The 21978-nt window shown below is 43.2% G+C and overlaps 1 protein-coding gene across 1 annotated transcript; it reads right to left on the bottom strand.

Moving 5' to 3' along the window:
- Window positions 1-506: 506 nt before the first annotated feature.
- LOC124116977 (protocadherin Fat 3-like) lies at window positions 507-21835 on the bottom strand. Its single transcript, XM_048401812.1, has 15 exons — window positions 21632-21835; window positions 19451-19679; window positions 18544-18734; window positions 17096-17225; window positions 15582-15797; window positions 13932-14078; window positions 13089-13246; window positions 11937-12051; window positions 11341-11565; window positions 6701-10709; window positions 5652-5762; window positions 4485-4584; window positions 2729-2952; window positions 1397-1419; window positions 507-577 (listed from the first exon to the last, which is right to left on the bottom strand). The coding sequence occupies exons 1-15, from the start codon at window positions 21833-21835 to the stop codon at window positions 507-509; spliced, it is 6153 nt and encodes a 2050-aa protein (XP_048257769.1).
- Between the last annotated feature and the right edge of the window lie 143 nt (window positions 21836-21978).

The following is a 21978-nucleotide window of genomic DNA, read 5'->3' as shown; positions in this document are numbered from 1 at the left end:
ACAAGCATATAGGGGTTGCTGAAGACCTATTCTAACAAGGAACTTCACGCGTCTCCCGCTTTGTGAGTACCTGACTCAAATCATTTGGCACTATATATGAATGGGGCAAGTTACTCAGGCACCGTATTCCTACGCGGTTTCCAAAATTACGTAAGTAAATGAAAACACGTCTTTACCTGCGAATATTTTTTTAATGATATCTAAAATAAAGGAATTATTGCCCTTATGTGTTTCTGTATCGTAAATATTATATAAAAGGAAAAAAACCATAATAATAGTATAATTATAAAACCTGTTACATTAACGTTTTGTTACAGAAACAAAGTTGGCTAATCATCTCTATATCACGAACCATGCCCGGACACACCTGGACAGTGGTCACCATCCTGACCGCGCAGTTGACCTTCATTCAGCCATTATCTAGACTATGGGTCGTCACAGTGAACATATGTATAGCTTAACCTGGGCTAATGTCAAGGTGAAAAGGTACGCCAGTATTGTATATGTTACAAATACGTCTGTACATGCAGATCAATACTCACTCTCTCGTTCCTGCTCTCCCTGCTGACCGGTTTTTCTGCAATAGACCATGAAGTAGGTGATACAATGTATACTACGTTGACTAGGTGAATGGATATGGCTTAAAGCCGCTTTTAGCAATATGACAATCCAGCCATAACAGGGACACCAAAAATAATCGACAAACATGATACCCACGAGGGTAATCCCATCCGGGTTTTGGCGTTATGTTTGTTAAGCTTGAAATGCTCTATCTGTTCAAGCCTAGACAGCATCTTTTACAGTCTTAAAACTTTTGACAAAATACTCTCTCCCAAATTCAACTGGTGCTGAAATAATTGTTACAAAGATTTCTTCTATTATTTTATATGGTTGAGAAATCGGGGGATACACCTTTAAAAAAAAATCACATCAATTTCTTTAAAAGTTATATTTCCGTTGGAAAAAGAACTTCTACAAATGCTGTTTTATGTGAACTTGGAAGAACTCCTGTATGCGTTTTGTTTTGTTTGTTTGTTGTCATCATGCAATATTTCAGCTATATGACGGGGGTCTGTAAATAATCGAGTCTGGACCAGATCATCCAGTGATTGAAATCATGAGCATCGATCTACGCAATTGGGATCGATGACATTTATAAACCAAGTCAACGAGCCTGACCACCCGTTCCTGTTTGTCGCCTCTTACGACAAGCATAGTCGCCTTTTACGACAAGCATGTGTTGCTGAAGACCATTTCTAGAGGGATGGCCAAACTACCATCTCTACCTAAGCTGTGAGATACGTTTGTGGACATTCAGTTCAAATGAACTTGTGTTTATGAATTTGTTTATTTATAGAAAGGTATGGATGGTAATAATAGTATCAAAGTTTCTTACCATCAGAAATGTCTCGTGAATTCCTGAAATATAAGAAAGTCCTTTTATTCTTTGACAAAAAACATATTTTTGATATTCATCACTGTAACCAATTACATTAATGATGGTTATTGCGTGAAACGGCCTTGTACAATATTACAAAAGATGTATTCTCAATCTATAACAACAAGAAAAGAACATTAATACATAATTTACAAGACTTATTTCATTTTATGTAACTCGTCATACGAGTCAGTTGCGTTGGTTAGTTTTCCAGTGTGTAACGATTATTCGCACTCGCAATAAGAAGCCTGAGTGTCTGGTGTTGACACCGCGCCCTTATTTTATAAGCTGTGTTTTTGTTTCTACTTGATACTTACGAAATCTAATTTTTTAACAATTTTTAAATTTACCCTATCTATGACCCAGATTGGGAGGTGACGATGATGATGTTGGGTGTGTTCGGGTGAATTGTTTTTTTAGGAGCTGGAAACCTTTTGTTTAGGCACGTATCCGAAAGGACCGAAAGAAGAATGAGAAATGCATAGTGTGAGATAAGATAAGTACTATATATATACAAAATTTATTGTAAAGTTTCCAAGTTTATTTCCTCTTAAGGATCACCTCATTAAAGAGCTCGGGAATGTTGAATTTAGTCGAATCACGTCATATGGTGTCAGTGGCGTAGCTGCCTTGTAGTTTAGATGATAGGGGTACGAGTTGTGCGTGTGCGTGGGTTAGTGAGTGAGTGTGTGTGTGTGTGTGTGTGTGTGTGTGTGTGTGTGTGTGTGTGTGTGTGTGTGTGTGTGTGTGTGTGTTGGCGCGCGCGCAAATCCAGTGTCATTTGGTGGAGTTTTCTTACATCTTTTCATAAACATTTTCCTGTAAATCCACGTCTCAATAACGTTAGAAATGAATATTTGGAATATGAAAAACATACGTTCCTATTTCATTTTTAATTCATCATAAACTCATAAATTGAATTGTGCAGTCGCATTTGAATTATTTCCTAAAATTCTTTTTTATCTATAAAAGAAATAGTAAGGATGCACGTACGAAATTGACAAGTCGTCGGTCTAAAATGCCTCTATATAGGGGGAGCGAACCAGCTTATGCTTCTTCTCGATATTGGACATATATGTTTTCTGAATTGTATTTATTTAGTCGAACCCACGGGTAGGTATGGTGCATGGTGCTGACAAAGCCAGAAACATAATCTGGGCGAATGTGGGATTCGAACACATGATCATAGGTTTCTGGTCCGTCTAAGGGACACATCTCAGTTCTGGGATGGCGGGACCTTAATGAGAAGTAATTCCCGTATCATCTGTCAAAAGCCTGATATGCTCTTACCTGGCTTTCTTCTTCAGCTTCCAGATGATACAGGCGATGACGAGAATGAGAATGACCAGCACCACAGCTGCAGCTAGAGCGATGACAGTGATACCTTCCGGGGACGCCGTGAACACAGCTGCAGCTGACGTCACCACTGAGTTATAGGGCATCACCTGGTCAGCAGTGGCCGCGCCAGAGGACAGACCGGCCACGGGACTCCCATCTGGCGACGACTGCAGCACCTGGCGTTAAATGAGTGGACGTTCTTTAATAAAAGCGACACCTCCCTTTTCATATTTATAACTATACCGCCTCCGTGGTCTAGTGGTAGAGCGTCCGCCCGGAGAGCGGAAGGTCCGGTGTTCGATCCCCGACCGCGTCATACCAAAACATGTTAAAAGATGGTACTTGTTGTTATCCTGTCTTGCGCTCGGCATTAAGGGGCTAAACCTAGGACTGGTCGGCTCGGAGTCAGTATACTGTGTCTGAGTGGGGTATTCATGTTCAACTGCGGCATGGTATCTTAGTGAGCTAGCACTATAAATCGGCATCAGTCCGGACAGCCACACACACACGTGCATTCACGTCGCTATATAAGTGCAATAATCTTGGACGCGACGTTAAACCCCATTTCACCTTACCTCACCATATTAATAAGTGACTGAGTATGGTTTTACGTCGCTTTTAGCAATATTCCAGCAAGATCACAGAGGGGGACACCAGAAATGGGCTCCACACATTGTACCCATGTCGGGAATCGAACCCGGGTCTTCGGCGTGACGAGCGAACGCTTTAACCACTAGGCTACCCCACTCGCCCCTCAAATTTATAAGAAACCTTTTCTGTCGATTGTACGATTCCGACTATATCATGAAAATTATTTAAGAATTACTATCAAATAGTGATGATACCAGGTGTTCGCGAAAAGGTGAGCGTATCCTGTCCTACCTGTGGCACCCATCACAAAGATTCCCCTTTGAGGTTAAGCATACACCGGATTGTAGTCATTTCCCACCCGAGTCCATGATGGATATTTATGCCGTAAGGTATTACCTAATCAACAGTCATCAATATACTGTAATTAACAGACTCAGAACCAGACAACCAGTGGCTGATAGCATGAGCAACGAAACACGCCGTCGGGGTAGGGTGACACGGTTAGCCAGGCCACCCTTTAATCCTCGCAAGGCCACATATATAGGGGCCGCGGTTTAGTGGATAGAGCATCTTCTTAGCGTCGGCATTAAGGGAATAAAACAAGGACTAGTCGGCTTCAAGTCTTTTGTCTACATGCTATATACATGTAATGTGAGTGCAATTATCTTGAACACTACATTAAACCCCATTTCACTTCACCTCACCACATTGGGTAGCCTATTGGTTAAAGCGTTCGCTCATTACGCTGAAGACCCGGGTTCGATTCCCGACATGGGTACAATGTGTGAAGCCCATTTCTGGTGTCCCCCGCCGTGATATTGCGGGAATATTGCTAAAAGCGGGGTAAAATCAAACTCACTCACCTCACCACATATATCCCTGCAGATGGAGCCTGAAGTAGAGTGAGATGAAATAGGGTGTAATGTTGTGCGCATGTGTGTTCCTGACCAGACCATGTTGTATCCCCTAAATGCCGAGCGCCAGACAGGGTAACAACAAGTATCAGCTTTTAAGCGTATTTGGGGTTGATGCGGCCGGGAATTGAACCGCCACCCTTCTGCTCGAGACCACGCTCCATCCACTAGACCACGTGGCGATCAACCTGCACTAAACATACCTGTAGGACGGTTTGCTGGGTCAGGAACTGTTTAGGGTTCTGTGCATCGCTGAGCGAGTTGACGCTAGGGTCGGCAACCACGTACACCTGGGCTGACGACCTGGTGGTGTTAAACAGAGCTTCAGTTTTATCACATGTCAGCTTAATGTGTGACAATAGCTTACGCACATTGGTGAAACAGGCTCATACAGATATGGTGCTTATCAAAGATAGATATTACGCGTTATATTACGAGGTTATCACGCGAGTGTGTTTGGGAATGGTAAATATCCTGTATCAAGAATAAACATTGTATTTAGCGAGCCTTGGCGAGCGTGATAACCTCTTTATCATATAATGTCATTCTTTAATTCTGTGCTCGAAAATCGCTTTCCATCTTTCACAAACATTACCTAAACATTGCAATTTTTCCTAGAATGTGCGCAATAATATATATTACGTCAGAAGGTAAGTGATGCGTAAGTCGGACAGTGACAGTAGCCAATATAGTTCCAACAGAAACCTGTTTCTTATACCGAGGCGTAACTACATATATGCAAAACAACAATTGCCTACACAAATTGTTTTACTTGCCTTTCGCGGCAATCCGTCGGTCTGTCCGATAGAGATCTGCCCTTTATCAAAGGGAAGCTACTCTAACACTAGTCTACGAAACGTCACGGTCACAGTCAGACGTTGTTGACAGTCGGCCTGTCCTGTCATAACGTTACGAAGTGCAGTCAGATGTACACACAGCGATAAAACGAAACAAGGTAACAATTCGAACATATTTCGGTCAAATCCAACTGTTTTAATTTGTGGAAAAGATTCCATGCTGCAGAGGTCTACAAGCACAGATATGGAAATTGATCCCGCTTGGCTAGTACCCTCGCTATATAGTGCCGAGAAACCCACCCATTATATGATAAAAAGATAAATCTGGTATCGAGCCGACGTCCAGCGGATCCTGGTACAGCCAAGGTGCGCAAATTTAACTGAAACATATTTTGCGCCTTAAGCACCGAGCCAACGATGTCCCTCTGCCCTGCTGATAGTGAGTTGAGTTTTACCGACGCTTTCAGCAATACTCGCCTGAGGAAATTAAAAATGTGCAACAGACATTGTGTCCATGTTGAGAATCGAACCAGAGTGGACGCATTAACCGCTGGGCTACCGTATCCTACTCACTGTGCTGCAAGTAGACGCCGCCTGGCCGAGGACCCCTCCTGCCGCACCTCCCATATACCAACAAACTGGGTCGACAGGAAGAAACTCTGGATGTGGGACCGAACTCCTGGCCTGAAGGAAACGCCGAATATTATCAATGTATTGAACATCAGCTCCTGGAGATTCTTTTTAAAAAGTAAAAATTCATATAAGGGATTTCCAAAGACTTTATAGTTGGTGGTCGAAATAAATGTATAACTAGTGAGTGAGTATGGTTTTACGCCGCTTTTAGCAATATTCCAGCAATATCACGGCGGGAGACACCAGAAAGTGGCTTCACACACTTTACTCTCATGGGGAATCGAACCTGGGTGTTCGGCGTGACGAGCAAACGCTTTAACCATTAGGCTACCCAACCGACCCAAATGTATAACTAAAATTTAGAACACTTTTGAAAAGTCGAAGGATTACCTCCATCTCCTTATTGGCTTATTTATTTAATTTCGTTACTGATATAAGGCTCAGCCAAAAAATCCTATTTTTATTAGGTTTCTTTGCATACAACAATCTCTTACTAGGAATATGCGGAAAGGATTGCAGTGAAACTTAATCAGTCTGAAAACCCGCATTCCGGTTGATTCTGCTTGAAACCTTTATATATATCCACAGTAATATTATGTTACAACAAATCCATGAAAGTAATATATATTAGCAACAAAATCCTTTCAATAATCATAAGAAAACCCTGCTGAAAGTAGAGTCCATTACACGATTCCAACTATATCATGAGCATGTGTTTATGAATCACTATCAAATAGTGATGATACCAGGTGTCATAAACACATGGAAAGGCAAGTCAATTGTTCACCTAAAAAACACGTGAACACATGGTACAAGTCAAATTTGGAAATTGATGCGTAAAATTTGGAAATGTATTTCACATGTCTTTTTTGAAAGCTTAGCTAAGGCCTTGATTGGTAATCCGGACACATTGTAATCCGGGAGATTTCACTTGAAACGGTATGACTACATTTAGGGGTCTTTACATCTATTTCTAGGTCAACACCTACCTGTTCAGTTCAATGGCGTCCTTGGTGTCGCTGAACGTAATTACAATCATGTACAACGCAGCTTCAAAACAGTCAACTCTTACAAGCCCAAGAACAGCCAGGGATTGTCCAGAGGTGGCGTTTACCGCTTGACAAATGACCCATTCAAAATATCGACTGTCCTTGACAAGTTTCCCAGAATCCTTCACAGTGACAACACCAGAGCCTTCGTCCACGCGGACCACTCCTCCGCCGCTGACCGTAACGTATTTGACGGTGTTGACCTCCGCAGCATTCAGTCCGAAAGCGTCCAGCGTCAACGTCGTGACTACTGCTCCGGTTGCTGCAGTGTCGGGTACCTCCGCGGATATGAAAGCAGAGGTCCCTGACGTGTCCGCTTCTATAACAGTTTCAGCCACATCAACGATGTCAATAATCAGAGTGATCTCCCCTGATCTGCCACCACCGTCGGTCGCTGTGACAGCAAAGTTAATAATGGGGTTGCTCTCAAAGTCTGCGGGGTCCTTTACAGAAAGAGCGCCGGTATTGTTAATCTGAAACAATCCGTTACCAGCAACGTACGATGTTGGTATGGAGTACGTCATCTGTCTATTTGTACCTTCATCAGGATCTATTGCTGTTAGGGTCGCAATCACAAGGCCAGCTGGAGAATTCTCTACAACCTTGAAGTTCAAGGTCGACGTAGGAAAAACTGGGTCGTTATCATTTTCATCAAGGATTGTTATGTTGACAATTCTGTCTTCAGATAAGCTGTCATCATCCAACTCATTCACTGAAAGCACGTACCGGCTGTACGTCTCCCGATCTGGTATTTTTGTAAGAGTTATCTCCCCATTTCCGTTTGGCAGCTTCGTTATAGTGAACAGGGAGTCAAAGTTTCCAGATACAATTGAGTACGTTACGATAGCTCCGGCTCTGTGATTTGCGTGAGGAGTCACTTCACCAACTGATGAACCAACGGCCGAGTTTTCCACGATGGTAAAGTCAAACGTTGAGGACACAGAATTGATTAATGGCTTAACTCGGACAGTGACAGTCATCTGTCCAGTTTGGCTAGGAACCCCACCGTCCCTGGCAGTTACTGTTAACGTATAAAGATCAGCTGCGGGTGAGGTCACCATCTTCATAACTCCATCTCTCCATCCAATAACAAATATCCCTTCTGCATTACCAGATGTCACTGCGTAAACGATATCTCCATAAGTTCCCGCATCTGCATCTGTAGCTGTCTCTGAGGACACAACTGAGCCAACATCAGTGATCCTGTTTACGATTTTATCTATGGATGAAGCTGAAAACAGCGGTGCATTATCATTAGCATCAACGACAGTAATGTTCAAGGAGCAGGACCCTGTACTCGATGGTGTTCCTCCATCCGCAGCTTCTATAGTAAGAACATAATTATCATCAGTTTCTCTGTCAAGTGGATTAGCAACAGCCAGGACTCCAGTTTCAGTGTCTATCACAAATGCTCCTGCACCATTGCCAGAGGTTATTTGGTAGGTTATTTTAGCATTGAGTCCAGCATCAGCATCTGTAGCCCTGATCGTGTATATGTCATCATTAACAGGCGTGGTTTCAATAACAGCAAACGAGTAAACCGTCTCAGAGAATTCTGGAGCGTGGTTGTTGGTATCATTAACTTTTATCACGACTACAGTAGTGGTTGACCGTGCTGGACTACCCCCATCAGTGGCTATAATAGGCAGATAGTACACAGCCTGTCTACTGTACTCAGTCTCCATGGCAACTGCCAGGTAACCCAAGGCAGGATCAAACGTAAAGTCAGTCGATCCACTCGATGGTGTCATGACCATGGTAACCTGTCCCAGGGTCCCCTCATCACCATCTGATACCAATACTTGTCCCACAGTAGTCCCAGAAGCAGCTCCTTCTGGTGTAGTCATCTCGAACACTGGCATACTGAATATTGGTGGGTTGTCATTAAGATTCGTAATGGTGATGTCCAGAGTTATCGTATCGGTAGATGCTAAGTTATCCTTCCTTGCAGCCTGAATGATAAGATTATATTGCTGCGTGACCTCAAAGTCTAATTGTCCAGCAATAAAGACTTCCCCAGTTGATTCATGTATAAGGAAAGCGCTATCCGTGTTTCCGTTTAGGATTGTATAAACTAAGTCATCTTCCATAGCCCCGTTTACTGTGGCATTAAGGTCTGTTACGGGTGATATGTCAACGGTATTTTCATCTAAAGTTATTGATAATGAATTTGGTCCAAATTCTGGAACTGCTAAATTTGGGATGATGCTGATGATGACAGTTGTCATGGTTGATCTCACTGAAGGGCCGTTATCAGATGCCTGTACAGCCAGAGTGTACTGCTTCTGTATTGTGTAGTCCACAGCTCCTTTAGTTTTAATAGCATTTCCGTCGAGCTCAAATATGTCTCTATTATTTCCTCCCGTGATGCTGAGATCAATCTGGGCATTATTTCCAATGTCTATATCAGAAACACTAACAGTCCCAACTGAAACACCAACAGTTGCGCCATCCTGTAAGTCAAATGTGTATAAAGTCTCATTAAATGTTGGGTCGTTGTCATTGACATCGTTGACCCCAATCCTCAATTCCGCCGCCACTGTATCGTTTATTTCGTTCGACACTTCAACATTGAGAACATAAAGATCCGTTGTCTCCCTGTCCAAGAGCTTAAGCAGGGTTATAAATCCATCATTGATTAGAAACGTTCCATCATTGCCACTCGTAAACACGTAGGTAAGTTGATTGGATATATCCAGGTCTCGGGCGACTATTTGATACACTTGGGCTCCTAATGTAGCATTTTCATAAACGGTGGTGCTGATGACTCCACCAATCGATCCTATGATCTCTGTGGGATGTTCGTCGACATCAGTCACCTCCACCAAAACAGTTGTCTCCCCTGATCTGGAGAGGGTGCCACCATCGGTTGCAGATATGGTCAATGTATAAGCAGTGAGTGTCTCTGCATCTAGAGGCTTGTCCAGAATCAGCATTCCAGATGAATTGATGCTGAATGTATTGCCAACATTACCAGACACTATGACATAAGTCAGATCAGCATTGACACCAAAATCAGCATCGGTTGCTGATATTATCTCAATGCCTGTATTTACATTGGTGGACTCAACAACATGTAATTTGGTAAATGGTGCTCCAAAAGCAGGATCATTATCGTTGACGTCATGAAGAATGATGTCAAGCAAGCTGTCTGTGGATTGGCTGGAATCAGTGGTTCTAACCCTAACACCAATGCTGTAATTGCCAACATCTTCTCTGTCAAGGCCTGCCAAGACATAGATCTGTCCTGAATGTTCATCGATGCCAAACCTATCACCGACATTTCCAGATATAATCTCATACACCAGAGTACTGAAAGAGCAACACGCTTGGACCTTTATCACTGGGTCTCCAATCGAAACATCTTCAGATCTATTGACGCTGGCAGGAAGGTTTGTAAACGACAAGTCAACCTCCACGAACACCATGACTGGGACTTGGGTACTCAGAGGCGTTGCCCCTTCGTCGGTGACTGTGATCATGAGAGTATAGGAGGGTAACGTGGGTGTTGCGGACAGTTTGAGAGCCCCTGTTGAATCTACATTAAACACCACGGAATCCCCGGCCGTGATGGTATAATTCAGGTCAGCGTTTATATCGCTGTCATCATCCATGCATATCAACGCTGTAAGCGTCGTGCCGGTGGAGTATGGTTTGGGCACAATAATTGTTGGAACGGTTTCACAGATGGCGACGTTGTCATTGACGTCTGTGATGTCAAACTGAACCGTGACGGATGAAGACTTTGGAGACGTTAGTGCATTGTCTGTGGCGATGACAACGACGTCCCAAGTTGTGTTTGTTTCTCTATCCAGGTTGAGTCGTGTAATTATCTGGCCTGATGTAGAGTCTATGAGAAACGGAACAGCAGGGTCCTGTAGTGTGTAGGCAACGTCACCATCAACACCAACGTCGGCATCGGTAGCTTCGATCTGCAGCACCGTTGTTCCTGAAGAGAAAACCATAGTATTACTAATTATAGAATGTCATTTTGTAGTAGTTGTTAATAATATTTGCCCCGTACTTCCGTAGTAGAATTACTCCCAGCATTCCACTTGTCATCAGGTGAATGAAGGGACAAGAAGTAGCTTTGAAACGCCGTTACGAACCAAAAGGTGTTATCCATAAAAAACAAATAAATATTCTATTTGATATTTTGGGGAAATAACATTTTCGAATTAATATTTAATTATATTTTCCTTAAATTTATTAAGGTTCTTTCTTTTAGTTGCTCCATTTTATCATATTAAGGTCACATGGAAAAGAGTATTGTTTCCCAGCCATTAATTTTTAATGGTATGTTAATGTAGGTCAAATTTAAGTTGTATTTTTCCGATTCCCTAACCGCTCCTAAATCCACAATTTTATTAACTGAAAACAACGACATAAGGTAGTAGAGAAATGTTTATGTGGCCTTTACGATTGCTATTACTTTTCGTTATGAGTGGGTCCATTACAAATTGCAAACTCGGATTTAAAAGTATGTTGTAAAATGCGGAAACTTAGCATGCACTTAAAATGAATACAATAGGGTCGGGCCAGGATGAATGTTTCTGATAGAGGTCTGATAGATAACCAACCTGGCAAGGTGTCTTCAGCAATGTTCTGGGTGGCCACTGCAGCAAATGTCGGAGTGTAGTCATTTACCGGGGTGACAGTCAATAAAACCATGCATTCTGACGTCAGGCTGGGAACTCCTTTGTCCACTGCAGTTACTCGTGCAGCATGGACAATTCCGCTGGCAAGGTCGACAATCTCCGTGGTGGTGACAACACCAGAGTTTGTGTCAATGCTGAAGAACGTTCCTGCAAGAAAGAATTCATGTGAAAATTGCGCATCTTCTCCTTTACAAAAAAATGTTGCAAGTTTTGGAAAATATGTAGAACCAGTGGGAGTGTGAATGTTGTTTAAGGGCGCTCTGAAAAGATTTCAGTTAATCATGGCGTATGACCTTTACATGGGAAGAAATCCAGTAACTCAGGAGTTAAACGTTTTCTAGTTTGATGAAACCCACGAGCACCTGCATTTTACTGACAAACCAAGAAACAGAATGAGAGAATTTTGGAATCGAACCGACGATTATAAGTTCCTGGCAGGCCTAAGGGACGTAACTCTGCCCTAGCATGAGTAATCTAGGCGTCAAGGCAGGGAAGCAGACATCGCTTCTTATACGTACCATCTATTGAGTATTCGACTTGTCCCCCCGCTCCGTCGTCGGAGTCGTTTGCAGTCACCGTCGTTGCCGTCGACCCCGGCGTGGTGTTTTCCGGTAATGTCACAGCGTATACAGGCTAGATGGGAAAGAATCTAAGATTTAATTGTTTTACTCTACCGTTTCAAAAAAGTAATTATAAAGGTTCCCAAGTTAAAGTTGTACCATACTATTATCTGGACCAGACACTCCAGTGATTGTCATCATGAGCATCGATCTACGCAATTGGGATAAGATGACATGCATCAACCAAGTCAGCGAGCCTGACCACCCGCTCCCGTTTGTCGCCTCTTACGTTCAAGTATGGGTTGCTGAAGACCTATTCTAACCCTGATTTTCACGGGTACCCTTATGTGTATATAATTAAAGTGGTTGAGTTAAATACTGGTGTAGATTATTTAGATTAAGTGAAAATAGATAACCTCGTACTCGCGCAAGTGAGTGAATGAGTTTAAACAAGGTGTCAGCGACACGGTGCATAAACGTTTACCACCAAAGAGAAATATAAAAGGTCCACGCCAGATCAGTCACAGAAGCAGATTCCATTGGCGCAAAGGGCAAAAGAGCTGTGATAATTGAATGCATGGTTCAATGAAAATCGAAGATGACACCAGGTGTTCGCGAAAAGGGTACGCAAGCCCTGCCCCATCGGTAGCACCTGCCACTCACACAATCTGCATGAAAAAGTATATGCAAGGTGCTGGTCATAAGCGGAGCGAATGTGGATTTCGCACACACGCCCGGTGGAAAATGTTCGATCAGTTCTTAATACACTGGACACATTTCAATAGAACTATTACAATGAGAGTGAGTGAGTCCACGCTGGGGTCGGCCACCACGAACTATCCTGAGTGAGTAAGTTACGCCCGCTTTTAGCCCTATTCCAGCAATATCACGGCGGGGACACCAGAAATGAGCTTTCCACAGTACCCAGGCCGTGCAACAATAGACATGATCTTTAACTTTAGCCATATTTTTCCACTTTTGGACACCATCACCCCACCCCAACCCAACCCAAATGATCCCCACCCCTCACCGATTGCCCCACCACACCACACCACACCCCAACCCACCCCAACCCCTTCCAATGTCTGTGATAGATGACGCTATGCTTACCATGGTGAACCTTGGTTTTTCGTCGTTCACGTCGGTGAGAGTGATAGTTACATGGGCCGTGATATTCTTGTCGACGTTGTTGCTGCTGTAAGCGTTGATGTCAAACTCCACCACGGACAACGTCTCTCGGTCAAGAACAGCCGTCACGACGATGGCACCTTGGAAAACATTACATAATGAAAAGGTGGATGACAGCTATACTTCAGTAGGGATCCTTTTCCTTTGTGATTAATATCTTTGGATATTATCTTTGTTTAGCAAAACACTGATAAAAATCGGCCATTCCTCTCCTCCAACCCCTTCCAAAAAAAACGGAAGGTCGGAGCGTCATACCAAAAGACGTTAGGAAATTATATTTGTTGTTATCCTGCCTGGCGATGACATTAAGGGGCTTAAACAAGAACTGGTCGGCTCGGACTACTGGTTTGAGTGGGGTAACCATGTTAAACCGCGGCATGGTATCTCAGTGGGCTAGCACTATAAAATCGGCATTAGTCCAGACTACTGCAAGCAGACACACACACGCATGTGCATACACGTTGCTATATAAGTGTAATATTCTCGGACGCGACGTTAACCCCATTTCACCTCACCACCTTCCAAAAGAAATTAATAGAAATCAGATAATAATGTATCGAACGGTTTCAGATGTTTCAGCCGAATCATTGCAAATTGGCATCACAATGTATAAACTCGTGACTTTTTCCAAATCTTTGTATGTTACGAATTAAAAACAAGTGTAATGTAAGTGTGACCTCTTTTGCGCCGCTCCTTCCTCCAGCATTTAAATAATTGACTATTAAATCAAATGTAAAAGGTGTCTGTACAAGCACACCCGTGTACCTGTTCTAGAGTTGATGGTAAACCATGGATGAAGTGGTGGAGATTCGAACCCGTACATGATAGTGTTGGGTTCAGTTAGATTGGCGTCCAGATCTTCGGCCTGGGGAGTGAGAACCACTGTCCCTATGGACGTCGTCTCCAAGATACCTGGTGGTGAAATTAAACATAAAGAGTGGATGATGAAAGTCTGCGTATGATCGGTATAAAGCTCCGGGCCCACTTGCACAAAAAAATCCTAACAGAGCGACAATACTAACTCTTATATTCTAACCGCCTCCGTGGTCTTGTGGTAGAGCGTCCGCCCGGAGAGCGAAGGTTCGGTGTTCGATCCACGACCGCGTCATACCAAAAGACGTTCAAAGATGGTACTTGTTGTTACCCTGTCTGGCGCTCGGCATTAAGGGGCTAAAGCAAGGACTGGTCGGCTCGGAGTCAGTATACTGTGTCTGAGTGGGGTATTCATGTTAAAACTGCGGCATGGTATCTCAGTGAGCTAGCACTATAAATCGGTATCAGTCCGGACTAGTACAAGCAGCCACACACACAAACGTGCATGCGCGTCGCTATATAAGTGCAATAATCTTGGACGCGACGTTAAACACCATGTCACCTCACCTCTTGTTTTCTACCATAACACTATCAATGATATGATTAGTGATACTGTTCTTTCTTGATGCTGGACCCTGGGCCTACTAACACAAAAGCGATCTTTGCATTGCGACTGCGTCAATTCTCATACATTAACATGGACATAGTCGTATTGTTGAGTTTGCTTTGTGAATATGGGGTCCAGTCATCCTGTGCAACAACTGTCAACTGTTTTAAAATCAATATCTATATATTGACAGTAGTTTATATTGCATTCCAGATAAACTGCTGGGCAAAAGAAAGTATACACCCTTGTTTGATGGTGGCTAAACATGAAACAAGAAATGGTTATTCGATGGTGATGTATTTGATACGGGTATCATAGTTGTGTTTTGAACCTGAAGTTTGCTGTGACGTAAACGTTTTGATAACGTTTGTAAGTTTTTTCTCAAATCCAATTTTCAACTTTACACTTTCTTTTGCCCAGCAGATCGTTGTGCCTATTGTCATTTCCATAATGCCAGTCACTGGATTGTCTGGTCAGACTCGATTGTTTACAGTGGTTTGGTCTGGTTTGTTGTTTTACGCGGCACTCAGAAATATTCCAGCTTTATGACGGCGGTCTGTAAATAATCGAGTCTGGACCAGAAAATCCAGTGATTAATATCATGAGCATCGATCCACGCAATTGGGATCAATGACATGCATCAACCAAGTCAGCGAGCCTGACCACCCGATCCCATTAGTCGCCTTTTACGACAAGCATAGTCGCCTTTTATGGCAAGCATGGGTTTCTAAAGACCTATTCTACCCCGGATCTTCACGGGTGGTTGTTTACAGACCGCAGTCATACATGTTTATATTCATGATATACGTAGATTTACTTCAGTTGAAATGTTTTTAATTTTATACATTTTTAATTTTATACATTTAATACATTTAGTTTCGCTTTCGTGATTTTCATGAATCTATTTCAATTTAATTAAATATCAAGAAACCGCTAAAAATGTTGAATTATGACCCCTGAAGATTGCTTATTGCCTTGTCATGAACTCTACCCACTTGTTGTAAACACGCTCGTCGAGGTCCACGTGGGATCATGATCATCGACGTCGGTGACGGTGACCTTGACCTCCACACTAGCTGTGTACTGGACAAGTCCGGTGTCCTTGACATCAACTATGAGCGAATACTCCACCTGTCCTGATTCGAAGTCGACGGGGCTGTTTAGAGTTACCTCCCCTGACGTTCCGTCGACACCAAGAATGCTCGTGTCACCTGTCACAGACGCACCGAATGAAAAGAATCATTAAAATATTTTCACGTTCAAAAGACGCTTTTAAATATTTCACTGGGTTGTTATGTTCATAATAAAACTATTGAAAAACAGAAGATACGTCTCAAAAATGAAATATAAAGTTTCATAAATTACTAAAACCCGATGAAATTAATCATTTTTGTATGCTGCGTTTCAACCATGTATGTTGAGATAATTTTAAGATGAATGGTAAATATATGGTTATGTTTTTATAACCTATGTACTGTAACCCAGAATGTTTATACTCTCTGCGTGGACGATGCAATTTGTCTCTTATTAAATCTCTATCCTCTTGTAGAAATGGAAAACGTTTGCATAAACAAATACACATATACACATTTTCAAGGATGCCAAATTCATCATCTTGTACAGGTCATGTTAATTCATTATTATGATTATTTGTCCTATTCATATATCATTCGACCCGTGAAGATCCGGGGTAGAATAGGTCTTCAGCAACCCATGCTTGTCGTAAAAGGCGACTAACGGGATCGGGTGGTCAGGCTCGCTGACTTGGTATCATCTTCCTGAAGCAAGAGAGTTAACTGACTTTAAAAGTCCAGTTTCCACCCTTGCCGAACTAGACTGGAATTACTGGGCTCGATCGTTGCGCCACCAGTGGCTATTACCAGTTATGTCCCCTCTAAGCCTCTCCTATGGACCGATAAGATTCCACCTCTCGTACCACTTGCGTTTGTTTCACCCGAAATGGTGGCGCCCAGTCAGGACGATCTGATCGATAATCAAGATCTATGTTGTGATAAAACGGGTCTTACATCGCGAAATGCATCAAATCACGTGAGCACCTTGATTAAAAACATGAAAAGATTTGGAAAATATCTGCTGACAACGAGTTAGCGGTGCTGATGCGTTGCAAATCCTGCAGTCGACCGAAATCTGCATGACACTTTTACGAACCGGATTTCGATTTCGGTGCGCGATTTTGATTGGACTATGCATAGACTCGTTAGTCCAGCCAAAATGTAACTCCATAATACCAGCCTAGTTCGGGAAGGGTGGAAACTGGACTTTTGTAGTCAGTTAACTCACTTGCCTCGGGGAGATGACTTGGTTTATGCATGTCATCGATCCCAATTGGGTGGATCGATGCCAATGATGTCAGTCACTGGATTGTCTGGTCCAGACTCGATTATTTACAGACCGCCGTCATATAGCTGGAATATTGCTGAGTGCGGCGTTAAACAACAAACAAACAAACAAACAAACAAACAAACACAAATATCATTCATCAACGTACCCCCAACAGCGGTGTAGGTTAGCGTATTCAGACTCCCGCTGTCGATGTCGCTGCAAGTAAGCGTTGTAATGGTTGACCCTGTCGTCGTAGACTCCGCAATGTAGACAAGCTTCAGATAATCCGTGCACGTCTGAATTAAAACAGTTAAGAATCATTCAAGGGAACCCGCGACACATGAACCGTAAGAGATTAGATTATGTCCCCAGCAACCGAAGAGGTGACCTAAAGTACCGGAGGGTCGGGTTCGCTGACTTGGCATCGTACTCCAACATCTTAGGACGTTAATGATAATAGCACTGATATTTGTCGACCCCAGACAACAATTAAACTACCCGGAAAAAGAAAGTACACACCCATGTTTGATGGTGGCTAAACATGAGTGAGTGAGTATGGTTTTTCGCCGCTTTAGCAATATTCCAGCAATATCACGGCGAGGGACACCAGAAATGGGCTTCACACATTGCACCCATGTCGGGAATCGAACCCGGGTCTTAAGCGTGACGAGCGAAGGCTTTAACCACTAGGCTACTCTTCCGCCACGGCTAAACATGAACCAAACAAAAACGGTTATTCTATGTGATGTATTTAATGCGGGTATCATAGTTTGCAGTGTCATGGCGACTGTTTTCAGGATAGTAGTGTTTTTATAACGCTTGTAAGTTTTTTCTCAAATCCAATTTTCAACTGTACACTTTCTTTTGCTCAGCAAATTCTTGTGCCTTTTGTTTATATCCACAATGTCAGTCACTGGATTCTCTGATCAGACTCGGGGCGGTCGGGTAGCCTAGTGGTTAAAGCGTTCGCTCGTCACGCTTAAGACCCGGGCTCGATTCCCGACATGGGTACAATGTTTGAAGCCCATTTCTGGTGTCCCCCGCCGTGATATTGCTGGAATATTGCTAAAAGCGGCGTAAAACCATACTCACTCACTGTTGTGAAGATGCAAACACCAGGTCAGTCGCCGAAAACAGTAAATACTACGATTGCGGGTTTGACGTTAAGCCAGTGTCTAACCATTTAGAAAATGACATGACCTACCGGGTATCAGTTGTGTTGCTGATCGAACTGAGGTGAGGTGAAATGGGGTTTAACGTCGCGTCCAAGATTAATGCACTTATATAACGATGTGCATGCACGTGTATGTATGTGTGTAGCTGCTTGTACTAGTCCGGACTGATGCCGATTGATAGTGCTAGCTCACTGAGATACCATGCCGCAGTTGAACATGAATACCCAACTCAGACACAGTATACTGACTCCGAGCCGACGAGTCCTTGTTTTAGCCCCTTAATGCCGAGCGCCAGGCAGGAGGCGGTTTGATCGAACTGAAGCACATTGACATAGAATAGTTTGATCAATTGCAATCTCATGTTTTGCGGCTGATAGTAGACAGGACGTGGATCAAAAGAAACAATAAAGAATAGAGAATGGAAGTAATCCGCACTTACCGGTTTGAAATTGTTAGAATCCACCACCTTCACCGTCATCTGGCCCGTGGCCGTCTTCGGGATGTCAGGGTCAAGGTCAGTGGCCTTGAAAGTCAAATCGAAGGAGTTTCTTTTCTCATACTCCAGGTATTTGTGAAGGTATATGTTACACGTCTGTGGGTCTATCCAGAACTTGTCATACGGGTCACCATCTACGGATATGCAGAAAAATGTTATCTATAGTTGAACCCTGTTAATCCAGACTGCCTTCTGTGACACCAATATGATCTCACTTGAGTGCATGGTGAAAAGGGATTATCAAACAAGCATGTAAAATCAGTATGAACTAGACGTTTTCTAACCCTCTGGATAATAAACAAGTTTCTCGCTCTCGCTCTGACGTCATTTCTATTGCCTATGACATCACTTCCGGTAGGGTGACGTTACTACCAATAATTTAATGTCATGTTGCCGGGAAGCTCCGAATGTATTTAGAACAACTATGTTGTGGAATTGTACTTTTTTTCCAAACCAAAATTCCGAAATTCAAAAACTGCTATTGTTAAAGTCAAGGGTGTAGTAAATGTGTTAATATAGCTGACATCTTAGCACTGAACATTTTGACTAGGCAATGAAAGTTTCGAATTCACAGGTCGACTCTGGGATCCACAATAATATACCCCCCACCCCCAACTCACCCTCGCAATCTCCACGCACCACTCATCCCCAAAACGTATGTACAGTAAACTACGTTTATAACGAACACGCTTATAACGAACTGACGGATATAACGAACTTATTTTTTAGTCCCGGCCATTCGATGTATATATGCTTTTTATATGCTTATAACGAACTACGGTTATTACGAACTAAAATCACTGGTCCCTTTGAGTTCGTTATAACCGTATTGATTTGCAAAAATTATCACCTGTCTTCTCGATCCGAACCTCCCCTGCCAAGCCCCCTGCCTTCGAGTCCTTATCGGACAATGTACAGGTCGCTACTAGAGTGCCAGGGGCAGACATCTCGTCCACGGTGACGCTTGGGGGTAGGTTCGTTATTTTGGGGGCGTTGTCGTTGACGGAGAACAGGTAGAAACTTATCCCGACTGTGGCGGTCTGGCTGGGTAGCCCCTGGTCGTATACCTTCACCTCCACCTGGGAAGAAGAAGTCAGAGTTACGGCCGCGTTAAGCTTGGAAGCGTTTGTGTGAGAGAGAGGGAGGGAGAGAGAGAGGGAGAGAAAAGAAAGAGGGAGAGGGAGAGAGAGAGTTGCCCTTGATTTTCAGACATCAATGAAGCTGCGATTGTGAGTGTGTGTGTGTGTGTGTGTGTGTGAGAGAGAGAGAGAGAGAGAGAGAGAGAGAGAGAGAAAGAGAGAGGCCCTTGATTTTCTAACATTAATACAGCTGCGTTTGTGTGTGAGGGAGAGAGAGAGAGAGAGTGATAGAGAGGAGAAAGAGAGAGAGAGGGAGGGAGAGAGAGAGCTGCCCTTGATTTTCTGACATCAATACAGCTGCGATTGTGTGTGTGAGAGAGAGAGAGAGAGAGAGGGAGAGAGAGAGAGTTGCAAGTTTGATGCAGAGTCGACATCACTTATTTACATATCTTGTTTTACATTTCAACAAAACATTACACAGTGAAACCTCTTTGAGTGAGTGAGTGAGTATGGTTCCACGCCGCTTTTAGCAATATTCCAGCAATATCACGGCGGGGGACACCGGAGAGAGAGAGACGTGTCAGTGGGTATCGGAGTTCAACAGAGGTATAAGAGCCTACAAATCTGCATATTGTCTGAAATGAGCAAAACTTTTTGAAGTCCAAATGAGAATTTGTTGATTTAAAAAAAATTACACGTTATAGATACAGGAAGCATTTTTCTAATATTTGACCATGACCGGATGTTTTTCTCGGGTAGCTCACTCGTCTAAGGCGCCGCAATCCAGTGTGCAAACTTGCGCCCCTTGGGTACGCCGGAAATCTATGATCGTGGGTTCGAATCTGGTAACGTTTCTTGGTTTGTAAGCACCTACCAGTGCTTGCTGGTTTCACCAAAGTGGTAAATCTCTAAGACCTGCATCACTTCAGGTTTTCCTCCCACATATAACGCCGTGACATAACTGGAATACTGTAACAGCTCAAAGCGGCGTTAAACCCACTCACTTACTCATTCATATTTCGAAAGGTCCTAAGATCATGAGAGGGCAGGGTAGGCCGAGTCGTCTAAGGCGCCACGATTCGATGTGCAGAGTTGCGTCCCTTGGACACGCCAGAAACCTATGATTGTGGGTTCGAATCCCAGTTCGCCCCGATTTTGTTTCTAGGTTTGTCAGCACTATACCCGTGCTCGTGGGTTTCACCGAAGTGGTAAACGTCTGAGACATACATCACTTCGGGCTTTCCTCCCACATTAAACTGACACGCCGTGATATAACTGGAATACTGTTAAAAGCAGCGTTAAACCCAACTCACTCACTCACTCACCTTAGATGATGAGGCATTAGATACTTTATAGTGACGTTTTGTATCAAGTTGTATTCAATTTTGTTTTAAATGTACATTCAGTTTCAAAGGATCAGATTCAGATTCAGGTTTAGGATGAAAACCAGTGACCCGTGCCCGTAGCGCTAGGACCACTGCAAATCTGTTGTCGTATCGCTATAATCACTTTGTAAATACAAGTACCAGAACTTTTTTTCAGCTATATAGACGTTTTGTAAATCTAAGATCTCACACCGGAAATTAGGAAAGAAACCATTATTTGTCCACATTTATATTTGACTGGTGTGTATTTAAGGATTTACGGTACGCACTTTCCGCCGTCGTGGGAACTCTATTAATCTGCCTCTAGGCTACCCTTACAACCGTCAATAGCAGAGAGGGGCACCTGTGGTACTTTTGGCCACCGGGATCCGCAGATCGAGTTCGAATCCAACATTCGCCGAAATCGTGATTACTGGTATTCCAACACGGAACTCGTGCTCTCGTGCCTGACGTTAAGCAAACATTTTTTATTTTCATATTTAAGTACATAAATCGGTAAAATTTTCCGTCGGATATTTCCATGAAAAATACCACAGAATTTGAAATAATAAACAATCAAAGACTTACAAAGTAGTATTTCTGGAAGTCCGCATTGAATTTCCTCTTTAACTTGACGGCCCCGGTGTTCGCGTCGACGTCAAATCTCGCGGCCTTTCCCGAAAACATCTCGTACTTCAATGTACCCTCGGGACTGGATGGGTCGTCGGCATCGGTGCATGCCAACGCCGGCACGATGATGGTGTTGACGCTGGTAGTCTCGGATAGATTCATTTGCAGGAACGTCTCTGTACACGTGGGGACGTTGTATGGAGGGTCAACGGCTTCTGTACCTTGGGCTAAAATCAGACTTCAATAGTTTGTTTGTTGGTTGGTTGTTTAACGCCGCATTCAGCAATAGTCCAGCTGTATGACGG

Source organism: Haliotis rufescens, unplaced genomic scaffold (assembly GCF_023055435.1).
Source record: "Haliotis rufescens isolate VD_foot unplaced genomic scaffold, xgHalRufe1.0.p SCAF_23, whole genome shotgun sequence".
Classification (NCBI taxonomy): domain Eukaryota; kingdom Metazoa; phylum Mollusca; class Gastropoda; order Lepetellida; family Haliotidae; genus Haliotis; species Haliotis rufescens.
The sequence above is the reverse complement of the archived record's forward strand: the minus strand, read 5'-3'. Positions and strand labels throughout refer to the sequence as shown.